General features: G+C 41.8%; 1 protein-coding gene across 1 annotated transcript in view; it reads right to left on the bottom strand.

Moving 5' to 3' along the window:
* Positions 1–9,479, bottom strand: part of GSDME (gasdermin E) — a 70,972-nt gene extending 61,493 nt beyond the window's left edge. Inside the window, exons 1-2 of the mRNA XM_061197842.1 lie at positions 9,411–9,479; positions 2,078–2,307 (exon numbers count right to left, since the gene is read on the bottom strand). Of these exons, the coding sequence (XP_061053825.1) occupies positions 2,078–2,288 (211 nt within the window). The 5' untranslated portion in view covers positions 2,289–2,307; positions 9,411–9,479. The remainder of the gene's footprint in view (positions 1–2,077; positions 2,308–9,410) is intronic.
* Positions 9,480–23,524: the final 14,045 nt, after the last annotated feature.

Consider the following 23,524-nt stretch of genomic DNA (forward strand, 5'->3'; position numbering starts at 1 on the left):
CCATGTGCCTAGAGCCTGTGCTCTGCAAAAAGAGAAGCCACCGCAATGAGCAGCCCACGCACCGCAACGAAGAGTAGCCCCCCCTCGCCGCAACTAGAGAAAAGCCCGCGCACAGCAACGAAGACCCAACACAGCCATAAATAAATAAATAAATAAATAATAAAAATAAAACACTCCCAATCTAAAAAAAATAAAAATCTACAAACAATAAATGCTGGAGAGGGTGTGGAGAAAAGGGAACCCTCTTGCACTGTTGGTGGGAATGTAAATTGATACAGCCACTATGGAGAACAGTATGGAGGTTCCTTACAAAACTAAAAATAGAACTACCATATGACCCAGCAATCCCACTACTGGGCATATACCCTGAGAAAACCATAATTCAAAAAGAGACATGTACCACAATGTTCACTGCAGCACTATTTACAATAGCCGGGACATGGAAGCAACCTAAGTGTCCACTGACAGATGAATGGATAAAGAAGATGCGGCACATATATACAATGGAATATTATTCGGCCATAAAAAGAAATGAAACGGAGTTATTTGTAGTGAGGTGGACAGACCTAGAGTCTGTCATACAGAGTGAAGTCAGAAAGAGAAAAACAAATACCGTATGCTAACACATATATATGGAATCTAAAAAAAAAAAAATGGTTCTGATGAACCTAGAGGCAGGACAGAAATAAAGATACAGACCTAGAGAATGGACTTGAGGACACGGGGAGGGGGAAGGGTAAGCTGGGACAAAGTGAGAGAGTGGTATGGACATATATACACTACCAAATGTAAAATAGATAGCTAGTGGGAAGCAGCCGCATAGCAAAGGGAGATCAGCTCGGTGCTTTGTGACCACCTATAGGGGTGGGATGGGGGGGTGGGATAGGGAGGGTGGGAGGGAGACGCCAAGAGGGAGGGGATATGGGGATCTATGTATACATATAGCTGATTCACTTTGTTATACAGCAGAAACTAACACAACATTGTAAAGCAATTATATTCCAATAAAGACGTTAAAAAAAATAAGAAACAAAATTTTAATTAAAAAAAGAATCTACACTAAAGCAATTGCTTAAAGGAAAAACAAAAACAACAACAAAAATTCAGATAACAATATTCATTGCAGCCTTATTTATGAAGCAGTAAATTGGACTGGTTAAGCAAATTAGGGTGCATACACACTGTTGAAAACAGTACTAAGAAATATTTAAACCCATGAAGGAAAACATATGAGGTTAAATAAAAAATAAATGAGGAGTATATAAAAATTATATGTAGTATGTTTCCAATTTTGTTTTTAAAAAATTAGATGCATAGAAAGAAAAGATACAATCCAAATGTTAATGGGAATTAACACTTGATGGAGGAATTTTTGTTGATTTGTTTTCTTGCCTTTCTATATTTTATAAATACTCCTCTGTAATAATGAGTCAAACCCCCCATTTTTGATGTTTAATGTTTCAAGCCCACCACCCCCTCTTTCCTTTCTGTTACACATCTGGGCAATAGGGTAAGAAACCCCAGGTGCTCCCTCCATTGGCACCGGCAGGAAATTGAAACCTTGTAAGCCCCAGCCTACATGCAGAACCCTCACCACACCTCCTATTCACTAGAGAAACTGAGCCCATCTCTTATTCCCTCCTTCTCTCTAGCTATTTTTGGACCAGCCTTGGGAACCTGCCATGCTGTCCCCAGAAAAGCTTCATTTTGTGAGTAATAAAACTTTTCACACCCTCCTGATGGGTATGTGGCATCATCAACCTCAACACCAAACCAAATTTGGGGAGGTAGAACCAGCCCACTTATGCTGAGGGGCCACAACACCTACAAATGAGCATGTTGTACTTTTATACCAAAACTGCAATATTATTTCTTAAATATTAAGCTATAACTTTTCATGTCAGGCCTGCAGAATTTTCTCATTTTACAAAAGGATATGTTTTTAAAACAGTAGGCAAAGAAACAGGAGAATTGATTATAAGGTATCTCCTTAGAATCACTCAAGACAACATGTGTCTAAAAGAAGAATCATCTCCTGTTCTGCAACTAATTGTAGAATATAACCAAAGAAACATACCTGGACTCAGAAACTGGTCTTCTGTGAGTACATCTCCCAGGGTGACAGATAAAAACTGGTACTTGGGTCTCTGCCAGCACCACAATCTCTTTTTTTTGGTCACCAGACTTAGAAGTTGTAATTTATCAGAGTCATTCAAGTTTGATACTGTGATCAGGTGACCTCCAGCATCAACTTCTCTAAGAAAATTCCTTGTTGCTTTGGCAAACATTTTGAGAGCTCCAGATTACCTGAAAAAAAATATATAGGAAGTTGTTATTTTGTGACTTTTTTCTAAAATTACCTTATTTCTCCCTAGTATCAATCAGTATACACGAAAGAATAACTTCTCCTTAGAGAAGCCTCTAGTTTGAGTTCAGTTGATGTCTAAAAAAATCAAATTGAAACACTGAAAGAGAATATGTATATAAATCAGGATAGGCTAGGTTATGCCTCCAAATCTCGGTGGCTTATAACCAGTAAGGTTTATTTAGTGCTCACACTACACGTCCAATACGGGAGGACAGGAAGGCTTTGCTCCTCGTAGTCATTCAGGGATCCAGGCTGAAGAGGCAGCCACCATCTTGACTATCATGTCATCAGCCAACAGCAAAGAGAGTTCTGAAGAGCCTCACACCAGCAATTAAATGCTCTGGCCCAAAACTGACACACGTCACGTCCACTCACAATTTGTCAGAACTAGGCAGATGGCCTCAGCCAACCACAATGGTCAGGAAATACAATCCTACCAAGTATTTGGAAGGCAGAGACCTGGGAATATCTGTTGAACAGCATACTGACTACCCCAATTTGTATCTTACTTATGACCACTTCTTTGAAGGGTCAAATGTGCTTTTTCTCTACACTGGGTGATGTCCCCTGTTCATAAATGGAAAGTGACTAGCTATTACTTTTAACCCCAGAAATGAAAGCCCAGTCACTCTTCAGCCGGAGGGAAAAAAAAGAAAGACATGTTGGAAGATATAAAAGTACTATATTCAGTGGAAGATGTATATACTATTCAATAAATGGTGTTAGAACAACTGGCTAAACATCTGGAAAAAAATAAAGTCAGATCCCTAACTCATGCCATACACAAGAGCAAATCCTCAATGGATTAGAGTGTTTTTAAGGAAGAATGAAACCATAAAGGTACTAGAAAAAAATACAAACAAATATTTGTACAATTGTAGGATGAGAAAGGCCTTTAGGAAGACAAATGGCAAACTGAGATAATACTTATAAAACAAAGAACCAGAGTATTTAACATATACAAAAAACCTTTACAAACCACATCAAGTTTTAAAAATACTGTAGTAGATACATGGGCTAAGGTTATAAACAATTCACAATATATAAACTGCTCATAGCTGTACATATGCATATGAATATATACATATGTGCACACACAATCATTATTACTCAAAAAACACAAATTGAAAGATTTTTTTAAAACTATCCATAGTCAACGGTTAAAATGTCTAATGCACAAGAACTGTGTTTTATTTATATTTGTACCCTGGTGTCTGGCAGTCACATAGATAACAAAATCATAGAATTTAAGAGCTGAGATAATCTTAGATGTTAATTAGTTCAACCCACTTTTCTTTACCATGAATCTTCTCAAGGGCATTAAAAAAACTGTTTTACTATCACTAGTTCTTCTCTAAAGTACCTTTTCTTATATTATTGTATAGCCAACTAACCCTGTTCTTATATCAGAGCACTCATTTATTCATTTATCAAAATATTTATTGAATCGGTGTACAAGGCAAGATTTGGGACCAGCCAGGTCGTGATGTCCAGGAGACATGGTTTTGTGTAGATATGCCCATCACCAATTCTTTGACAGACCGAGAGTTGCTTTGCAAGCTCTGGGACTGGTTCCTGCACTGGACTGCCAGGTTCTAGAGAGGGGAAGCGCAAAGGATAAGGATGAAGAAGCCTCAGTCCTGGTCCTGAAGGCCTGTGCCTCCTCTGGGGGACCAGGGCAGCAGGAGCCACTGGAGGGGTTATATAGGGAGCAGTGTGATCAGAGCGGTCACTTAGAAAGATCTTCTGGAAGCCAAATAGGAAACCAGCTGGAAGGGAACAATTAGACAACACACAATGATGCTTAACTATGTCGGTGGTGTAAGGGTAGAAAAGATGCTGGTTTGGTGGTTTCCCCAGAAGTCTGGTTGGATGTGAGGGTGCTGATGAAAGAGAGGAGACTCCCCAGCTTGGCCTGCAGCCAGCTCAGGCCTGGGTCGGCTGATGAGATGGAGACGCCAGCTACCAAGAGAGGGATCCAGAAGGAAGCAGACTGCTGGGGACAGTAAGACAGTAACTGCTGAAGAGTGCATCTAGGATAAGGTGTAAGGTTTATTTTGTCAAACACAAGGAAAGAACTTTTAACAAAATAAGGTCTCCCCAACGACCTGGGGGATTTTACCCTGCTTGTCCAAGAGAAGAGCCACACCGCGATAGTGAGAGGCCCGCGCATCGCGATGAAGAGTGGTCCCCGCTCGCCGCAACTAGAGAAAGCCCTCTCACAGAAACGAAGACCCAACACAGCCAAAAATAAATAAATTTTAAAAAAAAAGAAAAGAGAAGAGCCACAGCAGAACCTGCCTCAGTTCACCACGGTTATCAGGATCTCCATTTTTATGGTGTTTATTCTTTCCTGGGACAACCTGGAAGGGAGTTCACTAACTTGCCTTCAGATTAAACAGGTTTCTGAAGAAGCCAAATCAGGCTTGCCATTAAAAAATAATAAAATAACAAAACCCAAACCCATCTGCTATGGGCAACAAAGCCTTAGTAATGATACCAATCCTCCCCAGAGGGATTAGGGGATGAAGAAAGGGAACTCCTAAATTAATTTTTAATTTTCTTTTTCAATCTAGCATCAAATACGGCCTCTTGACAGTGTAGGCTGCTTTAAAAAGAGTTAATGGAAGTGGCTATTGCTTTGGAGGTTTTTATAAGAATCAGGCTTATTCAGTCAAGGAACTCAGAATATTCTCCTTGTGAAGGTAAAGTTAGAGGCTTTTTTTTTTTTTAATTACTATGTTTGAATACACAGTACATTTACATGGCTCTAACATCTAAACTATGGAAAAAGATATACATTGAGAAATCCCATTCCTACCCAGGTCCCATCTACCTTTTCACCCCTCTCCCCTTCAGGTATATCACCTTCATGTTTCTTTATACAAATATAAGTAAAAAGGAGTGTACACACTTTTCTGCATCTTACTTTCTGTCATGTGGCAATATATTCTGGAGATCTTTCCATGGTTAGAACCTTCTGCATAATACAGCTTCATAGTACCCCTTCACACGGATGTACCATTGCTTATAACCTGTCCAGTACTGCTGATCACTTGGGTAATTTCTAAATTTTTATTATTATAAAAATGCCACATTAAATACTCCTGAATGTATGTCTTCTTCCTACATGGGCAAGAGTATCCAAAGGGAGATTTCTAGAAGAGGGAATGCTAGACCAATGGGTAAATGCATCTATAATTTACAGGTTGTACCATTTTGCAGTCTCACCAATAAGGTATGAAAGTATCAGTCTCAGCAACAGAGTATGGTATCAATCTTTTGTATTTTTTTTCAGTCTCATAGGTGAGAAATGGTATCTCAGTGTAGTTTTCTGTTTTTCTGTTTTTTTGGTGGGGTCGTGTAGATCAGTTGCCAATATCTTTTGTTTTCTTTTTTAATTAATTAATTATTTATTTTTGGCTGCATTGGGTCTTCGTTGCTGTGCGTGGGCTTTCTCTAGTTGCGGCGAGTGGGGGGCTACTCTTCGTTGCAGTGTGCGGGCTTCTCGTTGCGGTGGCTTCTCTTGTTGCGGAGCATGGGCTCTAGGCGTGCAGGCTTCAGTAGTTGTGGCGAGTGGGCTCAGTAGTTGTGGTGTGCAGGCTCAGTAGTTGTGGAGCACAGGCTTAGTTGCTTCGTAGCATGTGGGATCTTCCCGGACCAGGGCTCAAACCCATGTCCCCTGCATTGGCAGGCGGATTCTTAACCACTGTGCCACCCAGGGAAGTCCCTCAGTATAGTTTTAAGTCATATTATTTTAATACAAGTGAAGTCAAGCATCTTTTGTTTAAAGCCTTTTTATATATCTTTTTCTTAACTGTTTGTGTCCTTAGCCCATTTTCTATTGTTTTTTTCCTTTATTCCTAGGATCTTTCAATAGGACAGAGAGATGAGCCAAAGTACAATATATGCTAGAAACTTAATACAGTACAGTTTATCATGTGGCATTGGGAGCCAATAAGCTGTTGTCTGATTCTCAAACTTCTAAAGTAACTGTCCAGCCAGGAAAGATTAAATAATATGCCCAGGGCCCACCAAAGGATCTAGAACCCAAGTTGCCTGGCACAGACAAGCACAATAATGTCTCAACTAGAAGTTAGACTTCAGATTCAAATTTCCAAAATGCTCCAACCTGGAAGTAGACGAAAATGGCCTCATGAGAGACCAAGCTCAAAATGCTCATGGCCTAAAACCCCACTGCACTTCACAGCTGTACTGAAGATCCTGGGCTCTCTCATTTGGGGCCTGAAGAATTCCATTAGCAAACAGTTCCCACTTGTCTGCCTATGTGGCTTCCCAGCTCGAAGCAGATTAGAACTCAGAGAGCCAAAGTGAAGGTGGTAAGGATAGACAAGCTCGAATGAGACTCCTGGACAAAAGACATAAGAGACATAAAGACATAAAAGACATAAGACCAAGATAACAACACAAAGTCAGAACAGTACATGGCCAACTGGGACCACTGGCTCCTGGGAACAACGACTCGAAAAAATAGTTGCCAAGGTAATGATAGCATAAGAAGATACTACAAACACTCGTGTCCATCCTCAAGATTGATTCAGACTGATGGAATGATCACATCTTTGAGTTGCAAAGGACCCGCTTCTTCCTAATACCCAATTCAGGATTCTTCTCTGGAGCAGCTCTAGTTGATCACTGGGCGTCTGCATGAATAGTTCTAGGAAAGAAACCTGAACATCTAAATCCACTAAAAGCGCTGGGGGGGGGCAACTGTATATCGAGTACCTGCTGTGTGCCAGGTACTGGGCTAAGTCCTTTCTACACATTTGCTCATTTAATCTCCATGACAACCCTGAGTAGGCATTGTCCACATTTTACAGATGTGGAAACTAAAGTTCAAAGATGTTAAGTAACTTGCCCAAGGTCACAAGAAAAAAAGCAGCAGCCCTGACATCCAGGAGCCTGCCTGGTACCATTAGCTAGCCCTGGGGTTGCTGACACCGGCCTGGCGTTTTCCTGGTGAACATGAACAACATCACAGAACGTCGACATCTGGCAAGGCCACTCTGTGGTCATGATAAATCAAGACCAAAACAAGACCTCTCATAGTCTTATCTGACCACAGACAAAATATGAACACTGTCCAAACCACAAAAATGACCAAACACTCCCACCATCCCCACCAACCCTAAACACAAGTGACTGCGGTTCTCAGCCAACCACAGTTTTAGCCTCACTCCTTTCAGACAAGATTTATGAATATACTCCAGAGAATTTCCCCCACTTTCTGACAGTATCCAATCCAGAGCAAAGTCCTATCTCCTTAAACTCTCCCCCAAATCGCCTACAAGCCCAAATCCTGTAACTCCTTTCTGCACTCAGTTACGGAGATGCCCAGGATTCCCCATGGAGCGAAGTCTCCCTCATTCAGCAAGCAACGACCCATCCCTTTCAACTCCACCTGTGTTCCCAGAGGTCTTTGACTAGAAGGCACTGAATGTCAAGTAGAGAAATAGTGCTGAGCCCAGATTCCAACCGAGGTCCACCTGCCTCCCAAGTCTGAGCCCTGGACCACCCTGCTCTGCCGACTCCCCAGTCAGGTTTTGTTTGTTTGTTTGTTTGAATTTGGACTACATATAATTTGTTTTGTAAAGTAAGAAAATGTGCTCAAAAGGGTAAACCAGTTATGGCGGAAGCAAAACCATGGCTGTAAAACACGTTATTTCTTCATTATCTAGGAAAATGAGACACCGCTGTTAGTACTTATCTCCTAACAACTTCGGCACATTTTGAATTTAGTTTTCTAAATAACAAAGTGAAATTGAGTCTATTAAATTAAAACAGGGGTGTCATCCTTCTGTATCTTCCGGTGCTCACAGCCCAGTACCTTCATTTTTATAATAAGAAGGCAAATTAAAGACAAGGTACTCCATCATTTCTTTCTAAAATAAAAATCTGAAATAAAAAACAAACGATGGTCACAAGACAGGCATGAGATTGAAAAAGGAGTCAGGGCAAGGCAGCAAAGGCTTTTAGGAAGTGGAGTGGATAACAGGAGACTGATTAAGAATAAAGAACCCTCTGGTCCCCTTGAAGTTTCAAAAAGAAAAGCACTTCTGGAAACCATAAGGCTTCCTCCTAAAGCAGGCGAGCTAAGGGCAGCAGCTGGGGCCTTGGGCCGCATTTCTCAGATCTCTCTAATTGCCTGGGCTCATCTTCTCCCGGCTGTTTTCCTTTATGAGAAGAGTTCATTGGCGGTGGCTTTGGAAAACGATTAATTTACTCTACATTTATTCAGCTGTTTCTCTGACCTAACAGCAATATTTCATTCCACTCCAACTAGACTATCTATCTCTTAAAGGCATCGATCCCAAGGCATCCGTCCCTCTGAACAGTCCTCTGAACAGAGTAGACTCTCAATGAGAGGTTTTTTTGAACACACTACAACCAGCGCCTTTCTAAGACCGCCCTCTGGTCTTTCCCGGTCAGGTGCAGATGGGAAGGGGTCTGGGATCCGCACGTTGAGGCCCCGTGAGCAGCGGTGATGTCATCCCACCCAGGCCGAGAACTCCCGAGGGGCTTGGCCTCCTCCACAAGCTCAGGGCCCAGTATCCCGTACCCCAGGGATGGGGACTTGGTCCAGGCCAGAGAGTGAATTCCACGCCGGCCCCCGCCTTCCTTCCACGCACATAAGCGCCCCAGCGCCCGGCCACGGAGAGCCTAGCGCACCCGGAGGAGAAACCGGAAGACAAAGAATGAAGAAGTGGGGAGAGGGCGCAAAGGGTGTGGGGGAGGACAGTAGGTACCCGCTGCCCTAGCAACAGCCAGGAAAGGAAGTGGCAGTGGGAAGGTGGAGGAGAGGGGATGGGAAAGGGGTCGGGGGGACAGAGACGGGAGCTGTGAACGCGGACGAGGAGGGGACGCCATGGGGCCGGCGGTCCAGCTGCGGGCAGCCCACCCATTCGACCCCCATAGGACTAAGGGGCAGACGGGAGGGTGTCCCCTAGAGAAAGAGCCTCGCGGGCTCGGCTCCCCAAGGTCAGGGCCGGATCCGGAGCCGAGCCGAGCCGCCCGCACTTACCTCCCTGCAGCCTCGCGCCCCGCGCCCGGCGCCTGCCGAGTCGTAGGAGCCCCGCGGGTTGGGTTGGGTTGGGCCGGGGCGGGGGATCGCGAGGGAGGAGGGCGGGCGGCGGGACCCTTGCTTCGTCCCCGCCCCCTGCAGCCGGGCGGGGCGGCCGGAGGAGTGAGCTCGGAGAATTTGCGCTCAGGAGTATTGAGTTCTTCAGCAGGACCTGGAACGAGGCCCCCATATGCTCTGGGCATATCCTTAGGTTAGTTACCCCACCTCCTTATATTTTTGTCAGTAAAGCTGTCCCTGACTATTCAAATTAAAAGTACAGCCAGTCCACCACCCTACAGAACACGCCCTAGTTCCTCGCCTGCTTTATCTCCTTTGCACTAATCACCATCTGATAGACTATACACATCATACTTATTTCATGCATTATGTTTCTCTTCCCTAGAATGTCAGCTCCACGAGGGGAGGAGCTTTTGTCTGTTTTGTTCACTATACCCCGCACCTAGCATAGTACCCGATGGATGGTTGATAGTAAATAATTGTTGAGTTAATTAATGCATCCTCTTGTTTCTCCTACTAGATTGTAGGGGTCTCACTCATCTTTGCACTACTTGGCACAGGGTAGGTGAACAATTAATTAATGGTTGTTGGATGAGTGAGTGACTTGAAATGGTCAAGAGAGAGAGGTGGTCCCCTTTTGGTCCTCTGCCTGGCCAAAGTGATTAGACAGTGGAAGAAAAAGAGAATCACAGAAAAAGAGAATGGCCCTGTCAAGAGACTTATTAAACTATGCTATTGGTTCTCTGTCCTCAAAATTATACAGTGATGACTCTGACTTGTTACAGAGATTACTGTCTCCTGACCTTGGCCATTAACCTCAAGAACATCCTTATAAGCAGCATGTTCATGAAGTTCCCACCAATAAGCCCAGCCCTCTGTCTAGATAGGTAACCACTTGTAACTGAGAGCACCTGAGATTTTTGGTGCAACAGTTACTCAATGGCTTCAAATTCTTCGCTTTGTTTTTTTGTCCTGTCCACTGGCTTTCAATTAAATGCTTGAGGAAGACAGTATAAGATCAGCAGCTAATATTTATGTAGCACTTTCTAATTACTGTCACCAAGCATGGTTCTAAGTACCTTACATGCATTGATGGATTCATTTACTTCTCAACAGCAACTGGTTGGAGGTCCAAGTTACAAATGAGTAAACTGAGGCAAAAGATGGGAAGCCCACCCAGCTGAAAAGAGATAGAGCCAAGATTTAAACCCAGATCATTTGACACTGTAACAGAGCAGGATCCTATGGGGCCTTCCCGGGATAGACCCCCCCTACCCCACATCCTCTGCTGTAGCTCCTCTCAGCAGTACTGAAGGAATAGTATCTGACACACATTTCCTGAGTTGTTTTACAGATGCTTAAACCACCACCAAATGGAAGAAATTAACTACTTGATGACCATGACCAGACCTACTGGCAGCTAAGGATTGATAATGTTAACCCCTGTGACACCACCCTGTTACCTCACCATCACGTACCCTGGAACACCCCTCCCTCACCTGGCCTTTAAAAATGCTTTGTGAAACCCATCGGGGAGCTCGGGTGTTTTGAGCACTAGCTGTCCTGAACTCCTTGCTTTGTGCCCTGAAATAAACACTGCACTTTCCTTCACTGCAACCCAATGTCAGTAGTTTGGCTTTACTGCGTGAGAGTGAGCGGATCCAAGTTTGGTTCGGTAACAACACCATCTGAGCTTTAAAACCACCAGACGGTACAGACTCTTCAGAAAATAAGAAGCACAATAAGAGTTACCCCACCAAGCAGTGTTTGACCATGTATGTGTTGGGAGAGAGGGATGAAATGTGTTTAGGAAAGTTCCCTCCGTCCCCTTCGCCACGGCTACTTTTCCTGTCTCTGATGGGTGGGGTCAGGAGGATTCTGGCGCAGCCCAAACTGAGAGTCTCAACTTTTCTCTTGTATTTTTTGAACAGTTGTGCTTATTATTATTACTATTTTTATTATTAAAGTATTTGAAGACTTCAGACAGACAAATGCAAGGCGGGAATTTTAGCCCAGCTAGGAAAAAAAATGAATAAAAAGACATCCAACCCCAATGCTCTCACCCCATTGTAGATGTATCCCTTTAGGAAAATGGAGCTATGACAGAATTCTGCAGGAGATAAATTGGGGTGGTCATAGTGATGGAAGTGTTTGCTTTTAATAAGATTCCCTCTACGAACTAGGTTTCAACTTATAGAACCCGCTGAAACACATCTATGGGGTGTTGTGTATTTCCTACTCTTTTCCCAGACCCTTACTGAATAAGCAACATGTAAAGGTCAGCAAAAATTGATAAAATTTATTACTGGGGTGTATTTCATAAATGAACATGCTAACAAACCAGCTCTGCATGGCTCTGCTGTTAACTACTTCCAAGTTCTTTGGGAGCCACTTTTGAAGAGACCTGCACTCTTTTAGATAAATAGCCTCCATGGTGGAGAAATAACACGCAGGCTTTGGATCGGTTAGATGTGGGTCAAATCCAGCCTGCCACTTACCAGCTGAGTGACCTTGGGCAAATTTTTAACTTCCCATTTAAAAATTGCCTATAGTGAGATTAAAAGAGAAGATGTACGAAAAGCACTCAGCACATAGTAGACCCTAAATAAAAGTTCCTTTCCTTTCCTTTCCTAATTACTTTTTGGTTAATGTCACTTTTAAGTTGAGCCTAAAAATTTTCACCTATGTATAATTTTGTCTTTTACCATATTGACTGCTTCCCAGAGGAACATCGCTACTAACATAACTTAAAATAAAATTTGGCATACATTGATATATATTTTTAAAGCAATTTAATTTACTTCCCTGAATCCCAAAAGTGTTTCTTTTTTTTTTGCAACTGGAGACTGCATTGCCAATGCCTATTACCAGTTACCACTCTAAAATAAAAAGCTTAAGGAAGGTTAAATATGGCCCAGAATTAACAGCCCATTTCTTTCAATGTCCCAACCATCTCTTATTCAATTGCAAGGTACAGATACAGACAGAAGAACTGAAATTTACTTGTTGGCCAGCAAATGATCAACCAAAATTGTCCAAATTTAAAGTCTCAAGGCAAATATGATTGGACAAATAAGGAAATAAAGTAATTTGTTGTTCAGTTATTATTTACTGCACTACAAACTACCCTAAAACTTAGTGGCTTGAAACAACAATCATCTTATTACATCTCACGATTTTGTGGGTCAGGGCTCAGCTCAATGATTCTTCAGTATCATGTGGCATTGACTGGGATCACTCAGCAGAATTTAGCTAGTGAATAGCCTAGTCTGGAAGGTCGAGGATGGATGACTGCACCCACATGTCTAACGCCTTGGCAGGGAGGGCTGGAAGGCAGTGCTCAGCTGGGATTATGAACCACACCCCTTACATGTGGCCTCTTTATCACGGTGATCTAGGGGAAGTCTTACGTGGAGGCTCAGGGCTCCAAAAGCAAGTATTCCAAGAAACAAAGCAGAAGCTATGTCTTATGACTTAGCCCCTGAAAACCCAGAATGTAACTTCCACAGCATTCTATTGTTGAAGCAAGCCCAGATTCAAAGACAGGGGAATCATACTCTACCTCTTAATGGGAGAAAGAGTGAAGAGTTTCCAGACATCTTCATTCTACTATACTTGTTTTTATGAAAGAGAATGCCATTAAATAATAATAATAAACAAATAATAATAAAGTTAGTTTAAAAAAAAAAACAACTCCTATATTTTCTGTTCATTGTTCATGTAGAAACACATACCATTGTCAGCATAAAGGAGATTTGCAATGAAGACCAGCAGTCATCCACCAGAGGTCAGGTTTCTAGAAACATTCAGGAATAACATTATTGCTGCACAAGTTTTTCTCACCCCATCATCATTATTCTTAAAGATTACTCAGCGTCCAAGTTTGCTATCCCCAGCATAGAGAAAGGCAAAGTCCATGCATCTGACATTTTGTTAATTTAACAAATATTTATTAAGGACCTACTATGTGCCAAGCACTACATTAGAAACTGGGGATATACTGATGAGTGAGGGAAACATGGTCCATGCCCTCATGGAGCGTGGGAGACTATCTGGGAAGGCAGACAGATAAACACTAAGGAGGAAGTGTGGGAAGTTCCATGGTCAGATGCCACGGGAAGGCTTGGCTACAGCATGTAACGTGGTGGAGGAGGAAAGGTAGCCGGGTCAAGGAAAGGCAACGGGTCAGGGTAAGCGAACTACCAAAACAAATAAAACCCCACATTACAATGGCTCAAACATCACAGCAGTTCATTTTTTCTCAGTGAACAACCTAAGGTAGTTCCTGAGTGTGGGAAAAGGGGATGGAGGAGGGTAGTCTCTGCTTCTTCAGGAACCAGCCTGGAGAGGCTCTGCCATTTGCAATTCAAGGCCACCAAGTGTGCCAGGCATGGGCATCTCCAGAAGGCTGAGAAGGAAAGAACCTGGAGGCTCCCTCGTGGGAGAGTTTCATGCGCCTGGCACTTTGCCTGTGTACCTTCCTCTGCCTAGAAATCAGTCCTGCTCATCACAAGGGAGGCAGGAGGATGTAGTCCTGGTGCCCAGGAAGAAAGAGGAAACGGGTTTTTGAGAGCAGTAGTGGGCTCAGCTTCAAAATGCTTTTAGAGGACAAATAGGCATTGGACAAATAGGTATAGGACAAGCTCAAAGCTTTTCTAAAGAATCCCAATTAGGGCAACCCAGACAGCTGAACTGCTTTTAGTTTAAATCATTTATTTTTGGATTATATAACGCATACTATGAAAAAATTTAAACTTTTAAAATCCTGTGCTGGGTTTAAAGGATATCTAAGAAAACATGGAGAAACTGGTGATAGAGTGGGGGAAGGGTACTTTATCTTTAACAATTATTACTGATACAACTTCTTCGCTGAGTTTTAACTGGAGGGGGAGAGTGGGAATTGAATACACATTTGTTATTTGGTGAGGTCCTTAAAAAGGCTAATTGCAATGGAAAAAACAATTTGGCAAGAAAAAATTATCTTGGCACCTGATTCAATCTTGACTGATTGCTAGAAGCACCAGTGCAATAAATTTGTCACTCTGAATGATGAGAAAACGGCTTCAGAAGTTCAGCCCCTGCCACTCCTGGGCACCTTTGACACCATGAAAGATTTTACATTCTTTCAAACTGCTGGTAGAAGTGGATTTTTTTTTTCTAATAGCATACTTTGAAATCTTCAAGCTTCTCTTTTTTTTTTCCAGATGACCTGCACCTGTCACCTCACTGCAAGGCTGGGTTTCTCTGAGGAATCTAGACAGCCAGTAGGAAATGGATACACAGGGACTTCAGAATTCAAGTAGGCTTGCTTTCTGAAAGTAAATCCATCTTTCTCTGCTAATGTTCACATATTAAAAGCAATAAAAACATCAACACTGTGATGGTTAATTTTATGTGTCAACTTGACTGGGTTAAGGGATGCCCAGATAGCTGGTAAAACATTGTTCTGCATGTGTGTGTGAGGGTTTTCTGGAAATAGATTAGCATTTGAATCTGTAGACTGAGTAAAGAAGATCACCCTCACCAGTGCGGGTGGGCATCATCCAATCTCTTGAGGGCCTGAATAGAACACGAAGGTAGAGGAAGGGAAATTTGCTCTCTCTACCTGAGTTGGGACATCCGTCTTCTCCTGTCCTCGGACATTGGTGCTCCTGGTTCTCCAACCTTCAGACTCAGACTGAACTATACCACTGGCTTCCCTGGTTTTCCAGATCATAGATGGCAGATCTTGGGACCCTCAGTCTCCATGATCATGTGAGCCAATTCCTATAATAAATCTCCTTATATAAAGATATAATCTATGTATCTATATATAGAACCAAACAGAACCAATAGGCTATATCTCTGTATATCTATATAGATATACAGAAAATTTTTCCCAGAAAATTTTATATATCTATACGGATATATCTGTATATCCGTGTAGATATATCCTATTGGTTTTGTTCTCTGGAGAACCCTGACTAATACACACACTGAAAACCAACCAAACAGGCAAATCCCAGAGTCACTTAGGTGGCTGATTAAGACTTGGCAGTTTCATGATTTTGGAGCTGGCACAAGCACTAAGTTTGGGTCCCATCTCTGCCTCTTACTTGCACTTACTACTCCTCCAAGCCTCAGTTTTCTCATCTGTAAAGTGGAGATGATAACACCTAACTCACATGATGACTGTGATTCATCTGGCACCCAGTAGATACTTGAAATGGTAGCTGCCATTATTTTCAGGTTCCTTGGAATTCCATTCCATTTTACAAACATCACTGAGTGCCCACTATGTACCTGAATAAAGGCATTCTCTGCCCTTAAAAAGCTCACAGGGCTTCCCTGGTGGCGCAGTGGTTAGGAATCCGCCTGCCAATGCAGGGGACACGGGTTCATGCCCCGGTCCGGGAAGATCCCACATGCCGCGGAGCGGCTAGGCCCGTGAGCCACAACTACTGAGCCTGCGCATCTGGAGCCTGTGCTCGGCAACAAGAGAGGCCGCGACAGTGCCGCGACGAAGACCCAACACAGCCAAAAATAAATAAATAAATAAATAAATAAATTTATTTAAAAAAAGCTCACAACTACTAGAGGAGTGACCTGCTGAAAAGTTTAAAAAGAGCCCAGTAATTCTGACTTGGGAGGGAAAATTGTCGGGAAATGTGTCCTGGAAAGACTAGCCTTTGATCAAGGACCTTGTGGCAAAGGATCCAGAAAAGAACAACAAACATCTTTGAAACCTCTCTAGATTCCATTTCTCATTGCTCTCTCCTCACCAAAAACAAGCCCTGCCCACATAGGGCAATGCCAAACATTCCCCCCAGCTATGAAATAAGCCTCACATTCTAGAATCAGAGATATGCTTGAAATGTAGATATCCCTAAAGGAAGTCACAGGTAGATGAGACAAACAATCACGTTAAAGCATAAATGTTGATATCCTTTCTGGATAGCAGTGTTTGATCAGTCAGTTGAAAGATACATGGGAGGTTTACAAAAAGGAAACCGCTATTTCACAACTTTTTGCTACTTTTAGTTTCGTTAGAAGAGCGGGCACCAGGTTCTGATATCTATAATTGCTACATTTTTTTTGAATGCTTACTTTGTGTCCAGCATGGTCCTTAATAAACATTATTTCATCCACTCTTTGTACAACTCTATAAAGTATTATTATCCCTATTTTACAGATGGAAAACAAAACAAAACAAAACAAAACAATCCTCAAGAGGCAGCCTACAAGTCTGGCACAATTGATACTAGGATTTAAGGTCTCAGGTCTCAGTCCAAGCCTTAACTTTTGATTACTGCCTGACAGGTGAATTTTGGGAGAAGTCAAACATTTAAACACAATCCTGAAAGTTCAGCTTTTCACCTTCATGTTAATATTCACTCACTCAAAATAGATAGTTATTTCTTCTGTTCTTGAAAGCTGTCTGGAATAGTGATTCCTAAAACAACCCCTGCAATCCAATGTAATGATTTCTATTACCCTGATATTAAAATATATTATTTTTATGCCTTCTAGAAATCTCTTTTTCTAAGAAAGTGAGGAAGTTTGCTTGGGCTGGATTTTCAAGGGAGGAGGAAATTGTAGGGACCTCCTTTTGTTTCTACTAAAGCTTTTGTCATTTCTTCTAAAATTGCCACAAAACATAGTCATTATAAGGCTAAGAAATCTGAGATAAAATTACATTTAAAATCTTTTATTATCCATAATATGCACAAGAACCTAAAACATTTTCTCAGATCACAATTTAGAGGCTGATTTCCTCTTTTATGTCTTGTCTGACAATTCTCCACTATTAGGGAGTCCAGAAAAAATGCTTTTGATGGCTCTCAGGCATGTTTATATAATACTTTATTAAATGCCATCTGCTTTTGCTTTATTAATGTTTTATTAAGGACCATCTGGCTGTTGCTAGATCATACAGACTCTCCAGTGAGTCAGTTCTCACCTCTCAATAAATTATCAAGAGTCATCATTAGCATAAGAGAGATGAAACCGGGTAGTGGAAAGAGGAGGAAACCAGGACACCTATGTCCCAAGGCTGCCCCCAACTGGTGTTGTGGTCAGCATGGTCCCTCGACCTGTCTGGGCCCATGTGTTTCACCTGGAAATCAAAGGTTGCACTCAATCTCTGAGATGACGTCAAACTTTAAAATTCTAGGTCAGAAGCTCAAATGCAGTGCTGTGGGCCAAAAACCCCAGGAGCATGGGGGAGGGCATGTAAATACCTTCCTGGCTACAGCCTGGACCTAATGGACAAAGAACTGTAAGATTTAGGACAGGTGGGAGAGGCACCAGCATATCCTCAGCCAGGTGGAGACTTCTGTAAGGTCTGGGGCAGGAGTGGGGACCTGAGATGGGAAAGACAGGCTGAGAGCAGACTGGGGAGGGCTTTTCCTGATGATGGGAAATTGTCAATTACATCTTTTCTCCACATCATTTTTTTCCCTTCTTGTCCTCAGCAATCTATAGTCCTTGGGAGCCAGCCATTCAAATAGGTCTAGGCAAACAGATTGGTCTCTTTAGTGTTTTAAACATTACGCTTAAAGCAAGAGTTTCCCAAATGGTGCAGCATGCAGTTGACAAGAGGACCTAGAAATTGAAGCCTTCAGCCCTGGAGATGTGAGTCACTCACTGGCTGGTTCTTGTATGAATACTTTTATTTTCTTCTTTTTTAAAAAATTTTATTGGAGTAGAGTTGATTTACAATGTTGTATTAGTTTCTGCTGTATAGCAAAGTGAATCAGTTATACATGAATACTTTTATTTTCTATGTGTGCCATGATATGACAAAGATTGGGAGTGCTACTCTAAAGCAATCTTATCCACCAAATTAATTTGCTTAGCTAATGTTACTTATCAGCAGTTCAAACATAAACAGCATTTATATTAAATTGTTTTTTATATACTAATATATAAAACATCTATTATATATTTAATGATATTAAATATAATTATGTATATTTAATATATATTAAATTCATATTGTTATAGCCTTAATGTATCACCCCAACATTCATATGTTGAAACCTAATCCCTGAGTGTGATGGTATTTGGAGGTGGGGCTGTTGGGAGATGATTAGGTCCCGAGGGCAGAGCCCTCATGAATGGAGTTAGTGCCCTTTTAAAAGAGGTCCCAGAGATCTCCCTTCCCCTTCTTCTTGTGAAGACACAGCAAAAAGAAGTCCACCATCTATGAATCAGAAAGTGGGTTCCTACTGAGGCCGCACTCCTTCTCAGATGTGACTCGAACCCAGCTTCACCTCAGGTTGGGACTTGAACCCACAACCCCTGACTTAGGAGGGGACTTGAACCAACTGTCTTTTAATTGAAACCATTCACCTGGTGTCAGGACTTACTGAAGCTCAGGTTCTTTTATCTCCATGAAGAAAGAATTCAGTGTGAGGCAAAGAGTGAGTTTATTAGCATAGGATGCTTGCAACAGATACAAGCGGGCAGGAGAGGGAGCACAGCCAGAGAACAAAGAGGGCTACATTTTTATAATAAAAAAAACGTGGGGAGGGGAGAAGACCACCTTCTTCCTCATTCTTGGGCAGACATCAAGGCTTACATCATTAATCCCTCCTTTAACCCTATGTCGTCAAACTGGGACTGTCATGGTGCTATTTAAATCATATGTGTATTAGCAAAAGGGTGGTGACATATTCTAAAATATGGTAATTCATCTCAGGTTTCAGTATAATGTCCCCTTTCACCTAGTTTCTTTCCCCTTTCACCTATATTCCTGTCTTCGCTACATGCAGAAATGCTACTCTTCAAGGACAATTAACTCCCTGACTTCATGTAACAAGATGTAGACCCCGTATCTATTTTCTTGCACTTTAACTACATATGTAGATTGTTGCTTGGTTACTGGGTTCTTTTCTTGAAATGACTATTAATAGGGAAATAAAGAAAATATACGTGCTGTTTGCAGTCTGGCACTTAAGGAGCTTGAAAATCACTACTGCATCCTAACAAGTAAAAAGCTGAACAAAGTGAAAAATCAAGAACTCTTCTTAGATTTGCTAGAGAGGTGAGGCCGTAGAGCAAAATGCTATCTTGGAGAGACAAACATGCAGGTACAAAGAATCACAACTTATCAGAGCAGAAACCTCTGCAGGAACCAGTGCTGAGGTAGGAAAACCTGCACTGTAATTGACAAATTGCTGGAGGCGCAGAGGGGATGAGTCTAAAAGTTAAAAACTTTCCGCACTGGTGAGTTTTACCTCTAGGACCTCTACAAGGTTCTCACAATTAATATCTGAGGAAAATCTCCTCCTGCATCCAGAAGGGGGAGGGAAAAAGTACTCATTTTGAAATTTACCACTGCATCCATTTCTTCTTAATAAGGTCTGTCTTCAAGAGAAACTATTTCACCAAAGCCTAACCTATTGAGATTTTATCAAGACACTGACCTGGAGGAAGGGAAATACCCAACTTCAGCCCACTCTAGCCGCCCTGTCCTACCCAAGGGAGGAGAAAGAAACTGAGATACACTTGTGCAATCCCAAGTCCAGAGGCTCACTAAGGGTCTGAGATCCAATCACAGTCTCCCAAGGCAAAGGAAATAAAAGCAAAAATAAACAAATGGGACCTAATCAAACATATGCTTTTGCACAGTGAAGGAAACCATAAATAAAATGAAAGGACAACCTACGGAATAGGAGCAAATATTTGCAAACGATGTGCCAGATAAGAGCTTCATTTCTAAAATATACAAACAGTTCATACAGCTTAAACAATCCAATCAAAAAACGGGCAGAAGACCTAAATAGACATTTCTCCAAAGAGGACATACAGATGGCCAATAGGCACATGAAAAGGTGCTCAACATTGCTAATTATTAGAGAAATGCAAATCAAAACTACAATGAGATATCGCCTCACACCGGTCAGAGTGGCCATCATCAAAAAGTCTACAAATAATAAATGCTGGAGAGGGTGTGGAGAAAAGCGAACCCTCTTGCACTGTTGGTGGGAATGTAAATTGGTGCAGCCACTATGGAGAACAGTATGGAGGTTCCTTAAAAAACTAAAAATAGAGTTACTATATGATCTAGCAATCCAACTCCTGGGCATATACATGGAGAAAACTCTAATTTGAAAAGATACATACACCCCAATGTTCATAGCAGCACTATTTCCAATAGCCAAGACAATGGAAGCAGCCTAAGTGTCTACCAACAGATAAATGGGTAAAGAAGCTGTGGTATATATACAATGGAATATTACTTGGCCATAACAAGGAATGAAATAATGCCATTCGTAGCAACATGGATGGAACTAGAGATTATCATATTAACTGAAGTAAGTCAGACAAAGACAAATATCACGATATTACTTATATGTGGAATTTTTAAAAATGATACAAATGAACTTATTTACAAAACAGAAACAGACTCACAGACATAGAAAACAAATTTATGGTTGCCAAAGGGGAAATGGAGGGGAGGAATAAATTAGGAGTTTGGGATTAACAGATACACATTACTATATACAAAACAGATAAACAACAAGGACCTACTGTACAGCACAGGGAACTATATTTAATATCTTGTAATCACCTATACTAGAAAAGAATCTGAAAAAGAATATATACGTATATCTGATATATATATATCCAAATCACTTTGCTGTACACCTGAAACTAACATAATATTGTAAATCAACTCTACTTTAATTTAAAATTTTTTTAATTAAATAAAAGACTGAGATCTAATCATAGGTCTATAGAACTCTCTCATTCCCTGACACCTTACTACCACATCACTGAAGGCCTATTTACTGCAGTTTCTTTACCCAAGACATACATCATGCACAGCTTTCAACAAAAAATTACAAGGCATACTAAAAAACAAAAACACAATTTGAAAAGACAGAGTAAGCATCAGAACCAGACTCAAATATGGCAGAGATGTTGGTATTATCAGACCTGGAATTTAAAACAACTGTAATTAATATGCTAAGGGTTCTAATGGGTAAAAGTAGACAACATGCAAGAACATGGATAATTGTGATATATAAAAAAAAAATTTTGGTCTTGTCCCTGGCTCATGGCACAGAACTTGTAAAACTCTTGGAATCTCCTGGGTGATGATGGTGTCTTTGGTGTGTTAATAAAATGACTTTTGGCTGAGGGACGCCTAGATAGCTTCAGGATGGGGGCTGGGCACCAGAAAGACCAAACCATGTGATCAGAGGGCTGGAAATTTCAGTCCCATCCCTGACTTCTGGCAAGGGGAAGGGACTAGAGATTATGTTCAATCACCAATGACCAATAGTTTTAAACAATCATGCTTATGTAATGGAACCTCCATAAAATCCCAATAAACAACAGGGTTTGGAGAGCTTCCAAACACATTGAGGTGCTAGGCAAGTGGTGCACCCAGAGAGGACATGGAAGCTTGGTGCCCCTCGCCTCATACCTTGCCCTATGCACCTCTTCCATTTGGCTGTTCCTGGGTGGTGTTCTTTATAATAAACTGGTAATAGTAAGTAAAGTGCTTTCCTGATTTCTGTGAGTTATTCTAGAAAATTATCAAACCTGAGGAGGGAGTTGTAGGACTCTCCAAATTTGTGGCCAAGTCAAACAAAACTGTGGGTAAACTGGGAACCTGATACTTGTGACGGGTGGAGACAATATTGTGGGACTGAGCCCTTAACCTGTGGGGTCAGTGCTAAATCCAGGAGTTGGTGTCAGAGTTGAACCAAATTATTGGGCACCCAGTTGGTGTCAGAGACTTGGAGAACTGGTTGGCATTAGAAAACACTCCTGGAAAGAACCTGAGAGTAGTGTAAGCAGAGAGATGGAAATTCTAAGAAAGAATGAGAAAGAAGTACTAGAGATCAAAAACGTTTTAATAAAAATGAAGAATGCCTTTGATGGACTAATTAGTAGACCGGACATGACTGAGGTAAGAATCTCTGAGCTTGAGGATATGTCAATAGAAACTTCCAAAGCTGAAAAGCAAAGAGAAAAAAGACTGAAAAAGAGAGAACTAAATATTCAAGAACTGTGGGACAATGAAAAAAGATAACATGCATGTAATGAGAATACCAGAAGGAGAAGAAAGAGAGAAAGGGCCAGAAGAAATATTTGAAACAATGACTGAAATTTTTCCAAAATTAATGTCAGATATAAAACCACAGATCGGGCTTCCCTGGTGGCGCAGTGGTTAAGAATCCGCCTGCCAATGCAGGGGACACGGGTTCGAGCCCTGGTCCCGGAAGATCCCACATGCCGCGGAGCGGTTGGGCCCGTGAGCCACAATTACTGAGCCTGCGCGTCTGGAGCCTGTGCTCCGCAACGAGACAGGCCGCGATAGTGAGAGGCCCGCGCACTGCGATGAAGAGTGGCCCCCGCTTGCCACAACTGGAGAAAGCCCTAGCACAGAAACGAAGACCCAACACAGACATAAATAAATAAATAAAATTAAAAAAAAAAAAAAAATTACACGTACCACTTATAACAACAACAACAAAAAAATAAAAAATAAAACCACAGATCCAGGAAGCTCAGAGGACACCAAGGCGGATAAATGCCAAAGAAACTATACCTAGGCATGTCATATTCAAACAGCAGAAAATCAAAGAGAAGGGAAGAAATCTTGAAAGATGAAAATATAAAGCATGTTAGATAGTGGTAAGTGCTAAGGGGAAAAAATAAAGAAGGGGCTAAGGAACTGTACTGGGTGGGGGCGGGGGGACTGGGGTTGGGGGGCAGGGTGAAGTTTGGAATTTTCCACAGACTGACCTGGGAAAGAATCCTTGGAAAGGGGAGCTTACAGTCAAATTACTGTGAGCTCTTTAATTCATGGTGGACACATTAATAATGCCTTTCTTTATTTGGAGACTGTAACAGGCTCCTTGGTGCAGTAGAAAGGGTATAACTAGGCCGGCATCCTGTTCTGCCACCCAATGACTGTGTGAGCATGGGCAGGTTACCTGACTGTCTGGGCCTGTGTTTCATATATACAGCTGAGCTTCTTCCTAAAGGACCTAGATCTGCAGGGACCCCCCTGTCCCCAGCTCAGGGTGGCTGCCCTGTGCCTATCTTCAGGTCTC

Source organism: Eubalaena glacialis, chromosome 8, assembly GCF_028564815.1.
Source record: "Eubalaena glacialis isolate mEubGla1 chromosome 8, mEubGla1.1.hap2.+ XY, whole genome shotgun sequence".
In the NCBI taxonomy this organism is placed as follows: domain Eukaryota; kingdom Metazoa; phylum Chordata; class Mammalia; order Artiodactyla; family Balaenidae; genus Eubalaena; species Eubalaena glacialis.